General features: G+C 39.5%; 1 protein-coding gene across 19 annotated transcripts in view; it reads right to left on the reverse strand.

The window, feature by feature from the left end:
* Nucleotides 1–17,080, reverse strand: part of ANKS1B (ankyrin repeat and sterile alpha motif domain containing 1B) — a 1,348,742-nt gene that overhangs the window by 119,305 nt on the left and 1,212,357 nt on the right. For 17 of the 19 annotated variants that reach the window (XM_074267164.1, XM_074267169.1, XM_074267161.1 and 14 more), the window contains 2 exons: nucleotides 4,680–4,787; nucleotides 1,455–1,634 (listed from right to left, as the gene is read on the reverse strand). In XM_074267164.1, the coding sequence (XP_074123265.1) occupies nucleotides 1,455–1,634; nucleotides 4,680–4,787 (288 nt within the window). The remainder of the gene's footprint in view (nucleotides 1–1,454; nucleotides 1,635–4,679; nucleotides 4,788–17,080) is intronic. The other 2 variants (XM_074267170.1, XM_074267171.1) reach the window with 1 other exon arrangement.

Raw genomic sequence — 17,080 nt, forward strand, 5'->3', positions numbered from 1 at the left:
TGTAGTTGGTCGGGGGCACTGAGAAGTTAATAGACTTGCTCATGGTCTCATAGCTAGTTTATGTCTTAGGCAGAACTTGAACCCAGGCTTTCCCAATTCTAGTCCTCTGTCCACTATATAACACTGCCTCTAAATTATGATTTTATAATATATTTATATTTATATAATGTAAATGTATATATTATATATAATATATATTTATATAATATATTTATAATATTCAATCATAGCTTATTTTTTTCAAATCCATTACCCATTGACTTGCTTACAGCAACAATTCTTTCAGTAAGAAAATATTAACGAGGTTTAATTTAAATATTATATATGCTGTAGTATAATTATATAATTACATACATTGTGAAAATTATGTACCATAAGATATTAAATACAATGTGGTATCAATCATACAAGGTGTCCCAAATATTTGGGTATAGTTTTAAGCTTTAATATATTTTGAATTAAGATTTTGCCAGACATTTTCCATATACAATAGTTTATTGTTTTCTTCCTGAGACCTTTATGATGGGGAGAACATTGCACGGAGGAACTGCCTATCCTACCCTGTCCCCTCATCAAGTATCTTTCCCTATCTATATCTATATCTAGATATATAGATATGTGTGTACATATGTGTATATATATATATATATATATATATATATATATATATATATATATATATATATATATATATATATACACACACACACAAACATGTAACTTTTTTTCTTTTGAGGAGGTAGGGGCTGAGCCATATAGAGAACTCCCGGGAAGGAAATCCCTTCTATTAAAATGGATCAGCACTGGTTGCTGTGCAACACATAGGTTTGGAGAGTTTTCTCAAATCACTGAAAGACAGTTTGTATGGCAGTATGCAACAGAAGCTTCATGTTAAACCCTCCTGAAGTCACCTCTCTTCTATTATGTCTTGCCTCTTTCCACCTAATCTAGTTATCATTATATATCCTGTGGCATAATTAAATACACTGTCATAAAATTAAACAATAATATTGTTTTCTGCTATATACTAAGTCTAGAAAATTACATACGCTTGGATGGGAATCAGCACCATTCCCCTTGAGACCCAATCCCCTCTTTTATTCTAGGCCTTTAAATTTTAGTCCTTGAACCACTTTACACCATCCAATCCTAGTTTTAATCATCTACATTCATTACCCTTTGGTTTATTCAGCAAATTACTTCTTTTGGTAGGAAAATATTTGTTGAATTTTAAATTTAGTTTCTTCGGTAAGAAGAGAGAGCAAAGATACATATTTGATAAGGAGAGTTCCAGCAGCTGGATTCTATTCTGGATGGAGGAGGCTGGAAATGGGGCATGTAGTGAATAAGGAGGGCCCAAGGGAAGACCCCCAAAGGCATGAGATACAGTGAAGGCATTAGTTGATTCTGATGATAGGTACAAAAGCTAAAAGATATGCTTTTTTCCACCTTACCTGGGCCATCTGTCTCTCCAGTTTCGATCGGGGAATATCATCAAAGTAGTTTTCATTTCTTCTTCTCCTTGCATCACCCTGCATGATAATGTGTGGAACGTCTAGGGAGCCCCCAGTGGTGTAAGTACTTTGGCTAAGTGATGGAGACAACTGAGGAGGGCTGTGATTACCACTGGGTTCCTGAATGGAAATACATCATGAAATAAATACCATATTCTAGCGGGTATCCGTTGGTTTCAAAACTTTGAATGACTGACAACACAGAAAGCATTAGGGATGCTTGGGGGTCCAAGGAGTTGGATGGCTTTCTCCCATTCCGTTAATGAATGGTATGATATATTCAGTGCTTTTTTTCCTTCTGAGTATTTAACCAAATTATTTGAGGGTAAAAAATTGGGCATCCAGTTTGTGATAGCGGAACTACCCATGTGCTCAGCCATGGGTAGGTCCCCGAAGCACCATTTCCTTGAGTCAATCATTTTGGTGGAAAAATGAGGAATATGTGTCACAAACTGGGAGGTGCACGTGAATATGGGGTGATGACACTGTCAAGTGGAGCACAATGGATGGCGATCTACCTTCGGAGAGTGGGTTAGTGACATGGAACGGCACGGCACACGGTGTGAACATTATTACAACAACCATGAAACGGTGAACAAAGGGACAAATGGGGGATTTGAGGTTTTTTTCCCTTCCAGAGTGGAAAATGAACTTGAATCTGATGGAAATTGGTCCAAAGTGAGGTAAGGATATGGTGAGGGACTAGACCCATGATTTCTTTGATTGAGGGAACTCTCTGTACCAATGCAGGTCAGCACCTTCTCTACAATTTAGAGTCTTTAGAGAATTGTCTAAAGCACTGAGTATTAACGAGATTCACCTAGGATGACCCAGCTTGAGTGTGGGGTAGAGGAGAGCCTTAAAGGCTGGCTTTTGTCCACTATCCCACATCTGAGAACTGGGGTCTAGAATTTACAGAGAGGAGGAAACTTGGGCTCTTCCCTTGTTCCTTTGCCTCTCCATTTTCTTTTCTCAACAGATGTTCCCAAATGGACCAAGATGACTTTGAGGAGGTTAAACCATTGCACACATTTTAGTAATTATTGTTATTTTTAAAAATCTATTTCTATTAATTGTTTGGAAGGGGAAAGGGGAGGGAGATAGTTGGAAGGGGAAGACTGGAGAAGGAAGAAAAAGGAGTTAGCAGAACAAAATGACCACCCTACCTCATAAGAGGATTTTAGGATTTTAATCTAAAATGAATCTCATTTTACATTTAAGGAAACTGAGGTAGAGAAAATTCGGTGACTTGCTCAAAATCACCCAGGAAGTGTCAGAAGCAGGAATCAATGCTTTTTTTTTTTTTTTACTAAACTTCAATGAATTCTGCCTTCCTGGTCTCTCTGTTATAGCTGCCAACTTCTTTTTCCACCTCCACATACTTTCCTTTACTTAAAACAAAAGGAGGAAGCTTTCCATCTGCAAAGTTTACCTGGATTTATTTTGGGGGATACTTTTGAAGGAGGAAAATGGTTCTCCAAGTTTTTACCACACTCCAAACATCTCCAAAGTCTTTTTCCACACTCCCAAAGGAGCCTTGTTCCCTTTCCTGTCATCCTTTCATCTGTTTATACCTGTCACAGTCTAATTCCTCTCCCTTCTCTTTAGCTGCACCTTCTCTTTCTTCTCCCACTAGATCTCAATTCCCAACTTCCTCTATGAAATATCCTTGAGCTAATCACATCATATCATGAACTCATTTGTGACATGATACCATTTTCATCCTGCAGATGGTCCAGAATTCTGCAAAATGTATTTTGCCTTTTCCCATTTAATGATGCTGCTGATTCAGACAAATTTGTGCAGGGGAAACTGAGTAATGAATGAAGGAGAGGAGAGAGGGCCAAGGTAATTTGCCATCTAAATCTCCAGTTTTTGGATGAATTTTTGAGAACTTAAATCTGGATTGATGAAGGGAAGTATCTGGGTCATTATTATCTCAGTTAAGAAATGATCCAGTTACTATTGTACAAACCTCAGTGAGAGTAGGATATTGAACTAGAAGGGAGCTGAAAAGGCTCCTTCTTTTACACATGGGGAAAATAAGGCAGTGAAATGACTTGTCTAAGGTGTTATAGTTAGTCAAGTGGAAAAGTCAGAATTTAAAGTCCAGCACCAATTTGGAGCGGTGAATCCACTCCAAGTCAGTACTTTAAGATGGAAAAATGAATTGTTCTGCTGTTAGAATGGTGTGTTATCTGAATTGATGATTATTAGAAGGGTCCTATGCTTGCGGTGGGACTCCAGTAAACCAGATTCTCAATCTACTAGAAGGAGGAGACCTTGTCATAGGTGGTGGTGTGGAAGGGTGGTTGGCCTTTTGAGATATCTTAGAGGTGTAGGGAATGGCAACTACAGCAAATAAAATTTGGGCAGGCAGGAGACTTGGGTTTTTCTCTCTACTTTTGTCTATTTTCTCTCTAGCTCCTTCATAATTTTCTTCCCTTTCTGTAGCTTATATTTTCTACCCAACTTCCTAATGTACTTTATCATCCCTTTTAGTCTCTCATCTCTTTCTTCTCCCTCCTTGCCCTTCCCCCTCTCCTTTCTTATCCTCTCCTCTCTCCTTCGCCATTTCTCTCTCCTTCCCTCCCTCTTTTCTCCCTCCCCTTCTTCCCTTTCCCTGTTACAATATGAAAAACTGAGCATCATTTTCATTCCTTTAAAAGTCATTTTTGTTTTCTTTTCATTTTAAAAGCAGGCAAGTGGAAGGTTTGTTGTTCTTTTTTAAAGTAAGAATCAAGGGCCTAAAGTTATTATAAGATACTTTTTACTTTGCTGTGGCCCTCGAATAATTTGTTTTTCCTGTGGATCAGAGGTTTTTGATTAAAAAAAGAAAATGAATTCCCATCCGTTGGCAAAGATGGTGACAGAGGGAACTGTAAAAGCAGTGGTTTGTTGGAACAAATTCCACTGAATTACACATCTGGACATAAAATATTCATATGCTGCTTTGGCCACAGCAAATGCATTAAAAATAACAACATAAAATTATAAAGATAAATAGAGTAGATTTGCCCTTTCCCCCAACCTGAAATGCAGAGGATGTAAGCTACATGGCTAAGAAATAGTCCATGCCTCCTAACCTGCAGCTTCAGACATTAGGTGGCCCCCATATTTGTTAAGCTTAACTGTGAGAAAGAAAGCCACATTCAGGCCACTTACCCTGAGGGTGATGGAGCGAGGGGGTTTCTGTGGAGGATCCTCGTGGAGCCTGTCTCCCAGGGATGCCAAAATACGTTTTCTGTGGCCAATCAAATTGATTTTTAAAACCTGAAACAATATATATTTAGGTCAAAAGATTTTATACAGCAAATGAAAGTATAAGGGAAAATCCCCTTTTCCCCTTCCCTCAAAACAGATCCCAAGAATTAATGTGCAGCTAATTACCAATAAAAATTGAGAGAAAAGGAGAGGTGAGAAAAGGAAAGAAGGGATGGAAGGATAGAAGACAAGAGCGGAGAGAAGAGAGAATGATAAAAAGAAGAGAGAGAAGAGAAAGGAGAAGATGGAGAAAAGAATAAAATTACAGGAGAGTAGGAATACGATGGTTAAGATCTGGCAAGGAGAAAACAGTGGAAAGTGAACTGTGAAGCTGGCCAAAAGGGTCCAGATTAGGAAAGTTTCAGAAAGCATGAAAGAGATCTAGAACAAAAGATGCTAATGTAGAAGGACCAAAAACGAATAGATGTGGATTTGGTAAAATATAAGAGAAGAATAAGAAGGGAGAGAGACGACACTCGTGAAGATAAAGGAAAAAAAATTAAAAGATACATGGGTGTTGCGAAAGCTTGGGGGACAGCATATTAAAATGGAAAGGATGTTAGACTTGGAAACTAGAATCTGAATTTGAATCTAGGCTCTGCCTGGATAAAATAGATCAAAGCTCTTTACAAGCTCTAAAGTAATTTTTAAATTATATAAACAACAGGATTATTAATGTCTTTTTGGGCAAGGTCGCTCATCATGTTCTGAATCTATTTAATCATACTTTGGTCCAGTCTGTTTCTTCTTCCCACGATAATAATGTGAAAGAGACTTTGTTCTGACCAAATCTAATTGAATTTACTCCTACAGCGTTCCCTTGATGTACCAGACTAGTACATCCCTGCATGTCACACCTGATCCAGGTGTGACAATTCACTTTACCTCTCTGGAAAATGAAGGGCTTAGGTGATGTTTTCTAAAGTCCCTCCTAACTCCAGGTTCAATGACCTTGAGAATGAACTCAACTTGGTGTGACCTGTTTTCATCCCACCCTCTGTTCTGTTTTGGGCAACACAACTAAGGAATGGATTATGGAATGGGTTATATCAGCCTTAAAGCTTAGAGATATACTTTCCCCAACCCATCCCCTTTCTGGTTTATCTTCACAAAAAATAAGACTTTTAACTAAAAGCAACATAGCAAAAATGTCTAATATAGACCTTAAATCTTAGGTAAGTATAGCTAAAAATAGAAAAACCAGAAGCCCTTGGTGAGGTCAAAGGAATCAGTTCACACTACCTACTGTGAATAGCTTAGCACAGTGCCTGGCACAAAGGAAGCACCTAATTAATGCTTGTTCCCTTCTCTTTCCTTTTTTTACTATGCTCAAGGTATTGGTAGACCTAGCAAATAGTAGGAGCCACCGTCAGTGATCTTTGAAAGGTCTAGGAAGAATGGGAGAGGTGTTGGAGGAAGGCAAATATGTTCTCAAAGGAAGAGAATGGAGAATGCAAACTATGGGCCAGTGAATTTGACCTACTTCTAGCAAAACTCTAAAATACATTAAAGGGTTGGTTAGTGAACATTTAGAAATAAGTAATCACAAACAACTAGCACAGTTTTACCAAAAACTCACCAAGCCCAACTAATGTAATTTCTCTTTTTAGATAGGGTTATTAGACTGGAAACGGGCAGCTGGGTGGTACAGTGGAGAGGGCATTGGGCTTGGAAGACAGACTCATCTTCCTGAGTTCAAATCCTGCTTCAGACAGTAGCTGGGTTTGTCACTTAATTCTGTTTAACTCATTTTCTGATTTTTAAAATGAGAAAGAACTGACAAATCACTCCAGAATCTCTGCCAAGAAAACCCCAAATGGGGTCACAAAGAGTCATACATGACTGAAGTGACTTAACAACAAGGGTCCATCAAGGGAATGCTGTAGGAATAAATTTAATTAAATTTGGTCAGAACAAAGTCTCTTTCACATTATTATTGTGGGAAGGAGAGACAGACTGGACCAAAACATAGTTAAATAGATTCACATCATAATGAGCGACCTTGCCCAAAGAGACATTAATAATCCTGTTGTTTATTTATAATTTAAAAATCACTTTAGAGCTTGCAAAGAGCTTTGATCTATCTATGTATCTATCTGTCATCTAATGTTATCTCTTGAGATCAAATGTAAGCTGCTTTAGGGCAAGGACTGTGTTATTTGGCCTCCCCAGCACCTGGCACATAGATGCACATAAGAAGTGTTTGTTAATGTGCTGATTTCCATTTGGGCACACATTCGGACTAAGTGGCCACCCTGAGGTACCAATCCCCACCCCAAACTAAACCTTTCAAGACAGGCTGATAGGAGAGTCTGGCCATATAAAACGGAACAAACCTGCTTATTAAAACAACAACAACAAGAGAAGGAATCCACTTTTATTAAATTGTTTTGGCGAGTGAATCCATTTTTGGAAAAGAAGAGCAGGTGGAAGCTAGTTTTTAGTCTCAAGTAGGTGCCATCAGAGACACAGAAGGCCCGAGGAACCTGGCCCACTTCCCCAAAGATGTCTAGTTTAACCAGAATGAAAACAACAAACTGGGAGGCTTTGGAAGAAACAAATCTGGTTAACCTTGAGAAATTTCTCTGTCCTAGAAGTAACAACGAAGATATTTTATAATAGAAATTAGGTCTATCTTTTCCTCCTGAGATTTATTATTTTAATCCTAGTATTTATTTAAAGGATTATGGGCTATTCATCAACTCACACCATTGAGCCCCCACCAGTGGTAGGGGGCTAACCCTCCTCAGAGAACATGGAGAGACTTTTCCATATCTTAAGCTCATGGGCAGACAAAGTTCACCTCTGTAGTCATGATTTTAAAATCAGTGCTGAAAAAGATGGGTTAGTAACTCTGGATAAAATGTCCCTACTCTCTATAAATAACCCCACTTCACACAAGATCCTGCTGCAGTTCCAGAATTCACCCACTTGTCACTCATGTAGCTAAGACCCAAACTATGGATAAAGGCACTGTGGGTAATCCCAGCAAATCTGTCAGAATGAAAAGAACTTGGTCTAAAAACATCCAGCTTTGGAGGCAGCAAAAAAGAAACAACAAAGTGCCTTGAGGCTAGCAGAATGCCATGAAAGGACAAGATCCTTCTCAAAACCTTCCAATTGTACTCTCTTTTTGGTCTTAGGTTGTTCAGGGAAATTTGCTGTTCAGTCATTCAGTTCTAGCAGGGTTTTTGTGACCCTGAGGATTAGACTATGACAATACTATCCATGGGATGTTCTTGGCAAAGATGCCGGAGTGTTTTGCCATTTCCTTCTTTGATGAAATAAGGCAAACAGTCTAGGGTCTGAGGCTGTATTTGAACTCAAGTTTTCCTGACTCCAGGCCTAATATTCTCTAACCACTGGGTCATCTAACTGCTTTTTTATTTTTAAGATGTTCAGCGAAATGTCATTTGTGATTAAGTGATAAAGGCTAGGTAAAAAATGAGGCAAAGGATGGTCTCTTCTTCTTAAAAAATTCAATCTGGGAGGGGAAGACCTACTGGGTTTCTAGCCAAAACTGGAAACAATTGCTATTTGTATACTAAATATATATATATTCATTTATATATCAAATAGATTTAGATCATAATGAACAACCTTGCCCAAAGAGACAGTAATAATTCTTTTTTTAAAATTTTATTTATAATTTTTTTGACAGTATATATGCATGAGTAATTTTTTTTTATAACATTATCCCTTGCATTCATTTTTCCAAATTATCCCCTCCCTCCCTCTACACCCTCCCCTTGATGACAGGCAATCCCATACATTTTACATGTGTTACAATATAACCTAGATACAATATATGTGTGTAAATCCCATTTTCTTGTTGCACATTAAGTATTGGATTCCGAAGGTATAAATAACCTGGGTAGATAGACAGTAGTGCTAACAGTTGACATTCACTTCCCAGTGTTCCTTCTCTGGGTGCAGTTATTTCGAGACAGTAATAATTCTGTTGTTTATTTATAATTTAAAAATTACTTGAGAGCTTCTGTCTATCTGTCTATCTATCTATTTAATGTTGTTTTGATCCATCAGGGTCCAAACAATGACCAGATGGGGTTGGGTTGAGAAATATTTTTGGCCAATCAATGACAGCCAGAGTGATTTGGATTTAAGACACAGTGCTTAAGATTTATGTTCCTTTGGGCAGAGCATCAGCTGGTAGAAGGGAAGGAAAGGGAAGGAGAAAAAAGGGAAAAGGGCAAGGGATAAGGGGTTAGGATAAAGAAGGAGGTGTGTTGCCCAAGTGGCGGTCTCCAGGAGGGCAGCTTGTCCTACTCACAGGTTGTTTGTCCTTTGTTCTCAAAGAGGGTTATAATGATAGTTCTCCTTAAGCACAATCTCCCTCTCTTTCCCTCCCCTTAAAATTTCATTTGCTATCTTTGAGAATCCATAAAGTTTCTATGATTCTGTTGGTGTGTAAACAACCTACTATCTTAAAGATTATAAATTAAACTCTTAAGGAGTTGCCTGAGGCTCAGAGAGATTATAAAATTTGGCTATGGTCACACAGCTAGTGTTAAAAGTGAAATGTGAAGAATAATGCTACTAATGTGGTGACTGCCTCTGCTTATGCAGACTAACTTCTCATTTTATTTGGACATTTTAAATTTAATTTTTCTCATTAATTAAAAAAATTTCGTGTTCTAAATTTCCTCCCTTTCTCCTACTCCTTCCCCATCCATTAAAAAGGTAATCAATATGATATCAACTAAATATGTAATGACTTCTCATCTTAAAGAGTAGTCTAGGGCATGAAAAGATTAAATCTCTTGCCCAGGATCACACAGCTATTAAATATGTGAGGTAGGGTACAAATTCAGGTTTTCCTGACACCAAGTCCAGCACCTATCCTATCACACACTCCAGCTTCCTTGTACTATTTCTTCAACCAAGCTCTTTTTGGGTAGATCCTTTTTCTTTCTTTGTATTTTTATTCCCAGTGTCTAGTACAAAGAGAAGCTAAGAAGAGGGAAAAGAAAGCAGACTTGACCGTCAGAAACCTTGGATCATATTCTGTTTCTGATGCCTCTTGGTTGCAAGACCATGAGCAAGTTATTCAACCTCCCTAGTATTTGAGCATTTCTCTAATTCTCTATAGAAAAGGTGTAAAATCTGCATTGATATAGATTTATTTTGTTGTGCACATATACACAAACAAATATTACTACTGGAAGATTAGTACACCAATGAAATAATAGATTTCCACCCCCCAAAAAATAAATCTACAGTGCCTTGCACAAAGTAGACAATAAATGTGGGTATGTCAAAAAGTATTTAAGGACCTATCTACCTACCATGTTCCAGGCACTGTCCTAGGTGCTGAAGTTATAAACAAAGATTTAAATGATTCCTACTTACAAAAATTGTGAGAAAAAATTGTGCTGAAAGGGGGAGGATTTGCTCAGGCTCACAAAACTAGTATGGCATTGAGGTAGGATGCTTGACCAATGTGCTCTCAGATTGGCCACTTATGCAAAATTTAAAAGCACTGAGCGTATCTATTCACAAACACTATTTTCTGTATATGGTGATTGTTCTCTGGTCTCCATATGTCTTCTTCATTGGCTTTCTATTAGCTGGGTAGCACAGTGGATAGAACAGCATACCTGAAGACAGGAAAACCTGAGTTTGCATCTGACATCAGACAGTTCCTAACCGTGTGAACCCCTGAGCAAGTCACTTAACCCCATTTGCCTCAGTTTCCTCATTTGCAAATTGAGAAGGAAATGGTAAATCACTCCTGTAGCTTTGCCAAGAAAACCTTAAATGGGTTCACAAAGATTAGACATAACTGAAAAACGACTGAACAACAGTCCATCAAATTTGGAATGCTCTCCTTTCTCATTGTCTATTAGAAACTCTAAATCCAATCAATTCAACTGCTACCCCCTCCAAGAGACAAACTTTCTTGGTCCCTTCAATTGTCACCCATGTTTTTAAAAATGCCCCCAAACCTTCTATATTTGCCATAATAACCCTCTAATTTCCTTTGCTAATATTAGTAATAGGGATCCTCCCTACACCAATTACTTTATATTTACTTTGGAGATGTTTTGCATTTAATTATCTGTGTACATATTATTTTCCTTGTAGAAATTTAGCTCCTGGAGGACAGAGACCATTTCACTTCTGTTTTCACATCTCCAGCACCCAGTACACAGAATGAGGGTTTAATTAATTCTTGCTCAACTGAAATCCAAATGTAGACCAAAGATCAGAAGCCTCCAGTAAGTCCCTAGTTTATAGAGGTGGTTATAGAATAGGCACAAATCTTCCTTCAAACTCTCAAGTCTCCAGAAGAGATAAAGCTCAACTAAAATAAAGTAAAGCAGAAAAAAACAAAGTAGAAAAGAGAGGGAAAAAAGATTCCCAAGGCAGAATAGGCAAAGAATACAGAATTTGGAGTCCAAAGATTTGGTTTTCAGATCTATTTGGGTTTCAGACCTGTGTGAACTATGGCAAATCCTTTCATTGCTCTCTTTTGACTGCAATTCCCTTTTCTATAAAATGAGAGCTTTGGAATAGACATTTCTAGGGTCCTCTCTGCCTTACATTCTATGACACATTAGGCATTCCTAGCAAGATTGAGACCCATGGCTTTCTTTTCCATTCTACTCTTTCTTTTCACACCCTGCTGTCCCTTCAGCATCATTCACTGCTGGGATATAGAGGAAATGGTATTCATAGGCAAGATTGCCTGAGGTAACAATGCTCTTGAAATCCTACATTTTCTTATAGGGTTACACATCACTGAAACAGTCAGCAAGCTAGGACCTGCCCCTAGTTATTTTTTATATCTAATCTGAAATAAGATCTGTAATCAAATAGGAAATGGAATGGGAACTGTATTTTACATTTGGGAACCTGTAAAGCATCTTTTTTATTTTATTTTTTTTAATAATCTCAAGCTATTCTAAGGATCTTCCCCCCAAAAAAAACGCAACCCAACTTTCCACATTAGTATTCTCCTGATGATGCTACAGAACTGAGAATCAGAGAATACTATTGTCTCTCAAGAATCAAACCTGCAGGGTGGTGGAAAGATGCATAGGTGCTGACAATAAAGACATGAGTACAAGAAAAGATAGCAGATGAAAGGCAGCCCTGGGAGAGAGGAGAAAGCAGCTTTGATTTTGCTAGGACCACCTGACTTTAAGTCTCACCTTTGACATGCTAGGTTCTATATGATCATGGGAAAGTCTCCCTAAGCCTCAGTTTTCTCATCTATAAAAGGGGAATAATTAACACACAAAGTTATTGTGAAGTTCAAATGAGATGATATATGGAAAATACTTTATGTCAATCAGTTATCAGTATTAGTAGTATTAGGAATACTAATTTAAAACACTAAATAAATGTCAACTATTTCTCCTCTTCTTTCTTCTTTTTCATCTTTATACTGAAATTAACAGATTAAAATGGATAAGGATCATAGATTGAGACCTGAAAGAATTTTGAAAGAGTTTTATCAAGATTCTATAAGGAAACTATATATGACTCGTTTTATAGTTGAGAAAACAGGCTTGGAGAGTCTGAATGGAGTTGTGTGTATTTTGAACAATTGTATGTCTAAGGCAAGATTCAAATCCAGGTGTCTTAAATAAGTCACACAGGTGACCCATAGACAGAGCTGGGATTCACAGTTTCCAACCAATACGTTTTCTAACCATACGATGCTATGTTTCCAGATTGTGATCTCTGCAATAAAAAAAGTGTGTGTGTGTGTGTGTGTGTGTGTGTGTGTGTGTGTGTGTGTGTGTGTGTGTATATAGTTCCTAATCCACAGTATTTCAGTACACGTGCAGACTGAGTGTTTTTAGGCATTCATAATATAATGATGTAAAGACAGTCACGTCCTGTGCTAGTCACGTGAGCCTGGACAAATATCTCCCCTTCTGTGGGGTTTGACTAAACAGAATAGGGTTAAATGAGGTGATCTCTAAAGCCCCTTTCTGCTCTGACTGTGCTTCTGATAATGGTTTTAGACACCGGCAATAGCACAACATTATGTCAAGGGTATCGTTCAAGCTTCTGCGTTTTTCGCCAACGGGGAACTCACATAGAGAATGTCATATTAACAGGGCATGGAGCAGCTCACATCAGAAGAAATGTCACATCAAATCCCCACCATGCTACATGTTCCACATGATTTAACCCACACACACACAACTGGTCACTGCAGATTTCCCTGATATTCTTGGCTGAAAATAACAGGTATAAGAACAATTCCTTGATAGAAGGAATTCCTGGTGAAGTAGCGAGGTCAGTTTAGAATTGGGGGCGCTGGCAGGTTAAGGGATTGTCCACACTCCCACAGCCAGGATGTGTAATGGAAGGATGTGGACAAAAGACTTCGGACTTGGAGCGGGATGAGACTTGAAAGTCCAGTCCATTCATTTAAAAGAAAAGGAAACAGGTTCGGTTCAGAGAAGGAGGAATGAGATCCTCAAAGGAACGTGGCTAGTAAGTATCACAGGCAATATCTGAACCGGGACTTTGCTGGTTCTCAGTGTATAGTTCAATTTTCGACACTACACAGGAGATAATGTGTGAGCTCTGTGCCTCAGACAGTCGCTATGAAATTCAAATAAAATTCAGATACTGTAATGAGGGCTGCCTTGGTGATGCTGGGTGAGTCTCATCCGTAAAATGAACTAATGGCCTCTAAGATAATTTCAAGATTTAGCCGGATGACTGTTTGGCAGATAGGGAAGCGAGGGTCAGAGTTCTCGGAGAAGGGGAGACAGAAACCTCCAAGATGAATGCTCCCCCAAACACAACAGCAGGCGACCTTCACAGAACACTCCCTGGCTCGCTCACCAAAGAGCTTTCCACACTAGACTGAACGCCACGAAGCCATGGCGAGAACGCGGCAGTAAGTTTACCCGAGTCTCAAAGGAGAGTAATGTAGTTACAGCACATCTCTGTGTTCTGCATGAAATCTATTTATTGCTAGAGATGGACTGGGGCCTCCGGGGAGAATCACAGATTCACATAATGTTCCCAAGCGTTGCATTTTGCATTGGTTATATTTCAGAGCTCAGATTTAGCTGACAGACGCGGAACGACACATGTAGCCAGACAATTCCCCGGGGAGGACACATGTACAGATGCGGAGGAACACAAGCCATCCTCGCCAGGCTTGGTTGGCGTCTGACCCAGACCTGGGTTGTCCCCCCCCATCCTCATCTTTCCCCTCTCATCAACCTCCTTCTGCACTAATTTTTCCCCCTTCCCCTTTGCTGGTGATAACAGAGCTCCATCCTGTGCTTTGGAATCCCACTCTGTCTTCAGAAAGATTCACACCCCCAGCCTGCTCTGGATGCCTTCCAGGCAGAGAGTGGATCCCACGCAAGTCTGTGGGGCTCATTCTGGGGCCTGGTTGGTGCAACATGGAAAGCAGGGTGTCCATCACTTATTGGGAAGTTCGGCCACAACACAATTCGATCCACATTTATCAGGCACCTCCAATGTGGCAGCTCTGCTGGGGGTGGAGATGGAGAGGGAAGGGGAAACAGACAGCTTTAACTCCCTACTCCATGGCTGTTCATACCAAAGTGCCAGGCCAGGAAGCATGACAGCAGTCCCTTCCCTCAAGGAGCTTGTACTCTAATGGTGATCTCTTTCACTCAATTCAATTCAGTTCAACAAGAATTTAGTGAAATTTGAAAATTTTCCAACCTTCCTCAAGGGAGGAAATGGGGCGGGGATTCTTCCCCTGAAATCTGTGTTTAAAAACTTTTTTTTTGATAACTATTTTAATAGAATTTGTAGTTCTATGCATTTTAAGTGTTTTTTTTTTTAATTTTATATCTTTAAAAGCATTTTTCTAAGGAGTCCACAGAGTTTACCAGATTGCCAAAAGGGCAATGTTAAGAACCCTTGGAAAATGGAAATTTCTAAGCTCAGATGTGTTGCTTTGGAATAGTGAAACAAGAGTAGTAGAGTCAGAGACCCTGGGCTCAAATGTGGTCTCTGATATCCATTACCTGTTAGACGCTGGCCAAGACACTTAACCATGTTTGCCTCAGTTTCCTTATTTGTAAAATGAGCTGGAGAAAGAACTAGCAAACCATTTCAATGTCTTTGCCAAGAAAATCTCAGAGTCATGAAGAATCACATGTGACTGAAACAAGTGAAGAATAACAGTTAAACAAGATGCCCTATGAAGCCCTTTCTAGAGCAACTGCTGCTGTGAATCTAATTCCAGAACTTTTTTCCACTTGCCTCTCCTTGGGATTTTTTTTTTTGTCTTGGAGGGGGCAGTCATCTCAATTTATTAGATTTATTCTTTCCCTATTTTGAAACTTTCCCTGAGAGGCAGCAAACCACTGTAATGTGGAATCCAGAAGTCCTGGTTCAAGTCTCACTGATGATCATCATGGCTTTGTAACCCCAAGCAAGCTATGTTCCTTTTTAGTGTCTCAGGAAATCTTAAAGACTCTCAGTTTCAGGGAAGATTCTTTTCTAGACTTTCCAGTTTCCTTCAAGACTCAGCTCAACATAAAGCCTTTACTTGTACTCCTAACCACCAATCCCCCAAACCACCTAGCATTTATTTTGCACATGTCTATTTATAGTCGAATAGACTATACGATCTATACTTTATATATCCATAGATCTATAGCATCTTGAAGGGTGCACAATATTTTACTTTTACCTTTTTATCTGTAATATCTGGCACAGTGCTTGTACAAAGACAAGAATCACTAATCTAGGCTCACAGACCTCAGGAGGAGTTCCTTGGGGACAAGAGTATATCCAGAGAGCTTTATATTAACAGGGTTTAACAGCACCTGGTGCATAATAGGCACCTAATAAAGGCTTCTTCATTGGTTGATTGATATGCATTGATGGAGAAGTTTCCCCTGTAGGAGCTCTTTATATGGATGGAGTCACACACTGGGACAAAAATCCTTCCCTATGAACCGTTCACCTAGTCTCTATCTCATCTATCCAGTCCATCTCTTGCTGTGTCAGGTGTAACAAGGCCGACAGAAATATAAAGCCTCTGCAGCCTCACCTCTGACCACTTCTGAATGATTAAAAATATACCTCCATATCTGGGAAAATGAGAACAGAGCCTAAAATGGTCAGTAGAATTCATTCTGTGGATAATTTGAGCCAGAGACTTGGAAGAGAGAGGGAGAAGTAGAAAAGAAAAGAAGGAAAGAAGGAAGACAGGGAAGGAGGAAGGGAGAAAGGGAGGGAGAGAAAGAGGGAAAGAGGAAAGAAGGAAAAGAGGGAGGATGAGAAGAAGGAAGGAAGGAAAGGAGGAAGGAAGGAAGGAAAGAAGAAATGGAAGAAGGAAAGAAGAAAGAAGGAAAGAAGGAAGAAAGGAAAGAATGAAGGAAAGGAGGAAGAAGGAAAGAACAGAAGAAGGGATCAAGATAAGGAGGGATAAAGATAAAGAGGGAAAAAGAAGGAAGGGATGGCAGGAAAGAATGAAGAAAGGGAGGAAGGAAGGGAGGAAAGAGGGAAAGAAGAAAGGAAGGAAGGAGGAAAGAAAGGAATGAAGGAAGGAAGAAAGGAAGGAAAAGAGGGAGGAAAAAGGAAGACAGGGAATAAGGGAGAGAGGAAAGAGGGAAGGAGGGAAGGAGGGAGGGAATGAAGGAAGGAGGGAGGGAAGAAAGGAAGGAAGGAAGGAAGGAAAGAAGGAAGGAAGGGAAGGGAAAGAAGGAAGGAGGGAAGGAAGGAAGGAAGGAAGGAAGGAAGGAAGGAAGGAAGGAAGGAAGGAAGGAAGGAAGGAAGGAAGGGAAAGGAAGGAAGGGAAAGGAAGGAAGAAAGGAAGGAAGGAAGGAAGGAAGGAAGGAAGGAAGGAAGGAAGGAAGGAAGGAAGGAAGGAGGGAAGGAAGGAAGGAAGGAAGGAAGGAAGGAAGGAGGGAAGGAAGGAAGGAAGGAAGGAAGGAGGGAAGGAAGGATATACACAAATATACACACAAAGTGTGTTGCTTTGGCCAATGATCAATTCTCCTGTCTCAGTCTGGTAGGACACCACATCATAGACTAGTGGAATGAGAGTTTATAAGGATTTTAGAAGCGGCTGGGCCCCTGACTTTTGGAGGAGGAAACTGACCCGGAGAAAGGAGATAATTCACACAGATGGCAAGTGCCCAGAGATGGTGCTTGAAAACCCAAGCCTGGTGACTCCAAAGCTCCCTTATTTATTAGGGAAGCCTGCTAGAGAGCAAATCAGTAAGGATGGCTGACATTCAGATATTGCTTTTTACACCCATGCTTATTTTCATTCTTTGAGCAAACCCTAAGAGGAAGGTGTTATTATGCCTCTT

Source organism: Sminthopsis crassicaudata, chromosome 5 (assembly GCF_048593235.1).
Source record: "Sminthopsis crassicaudata isolate SCR6 chromosome 5, ASM4859323v1, whole genome shotgun sequence".
NCBI classification, from domain to species: Eukaryota; Metazoa; Chordata; class Mammalia; order Dasyuromorphia; family Dasyuridae; genus Sminthopsis; species Sminthopsis crassicaudata.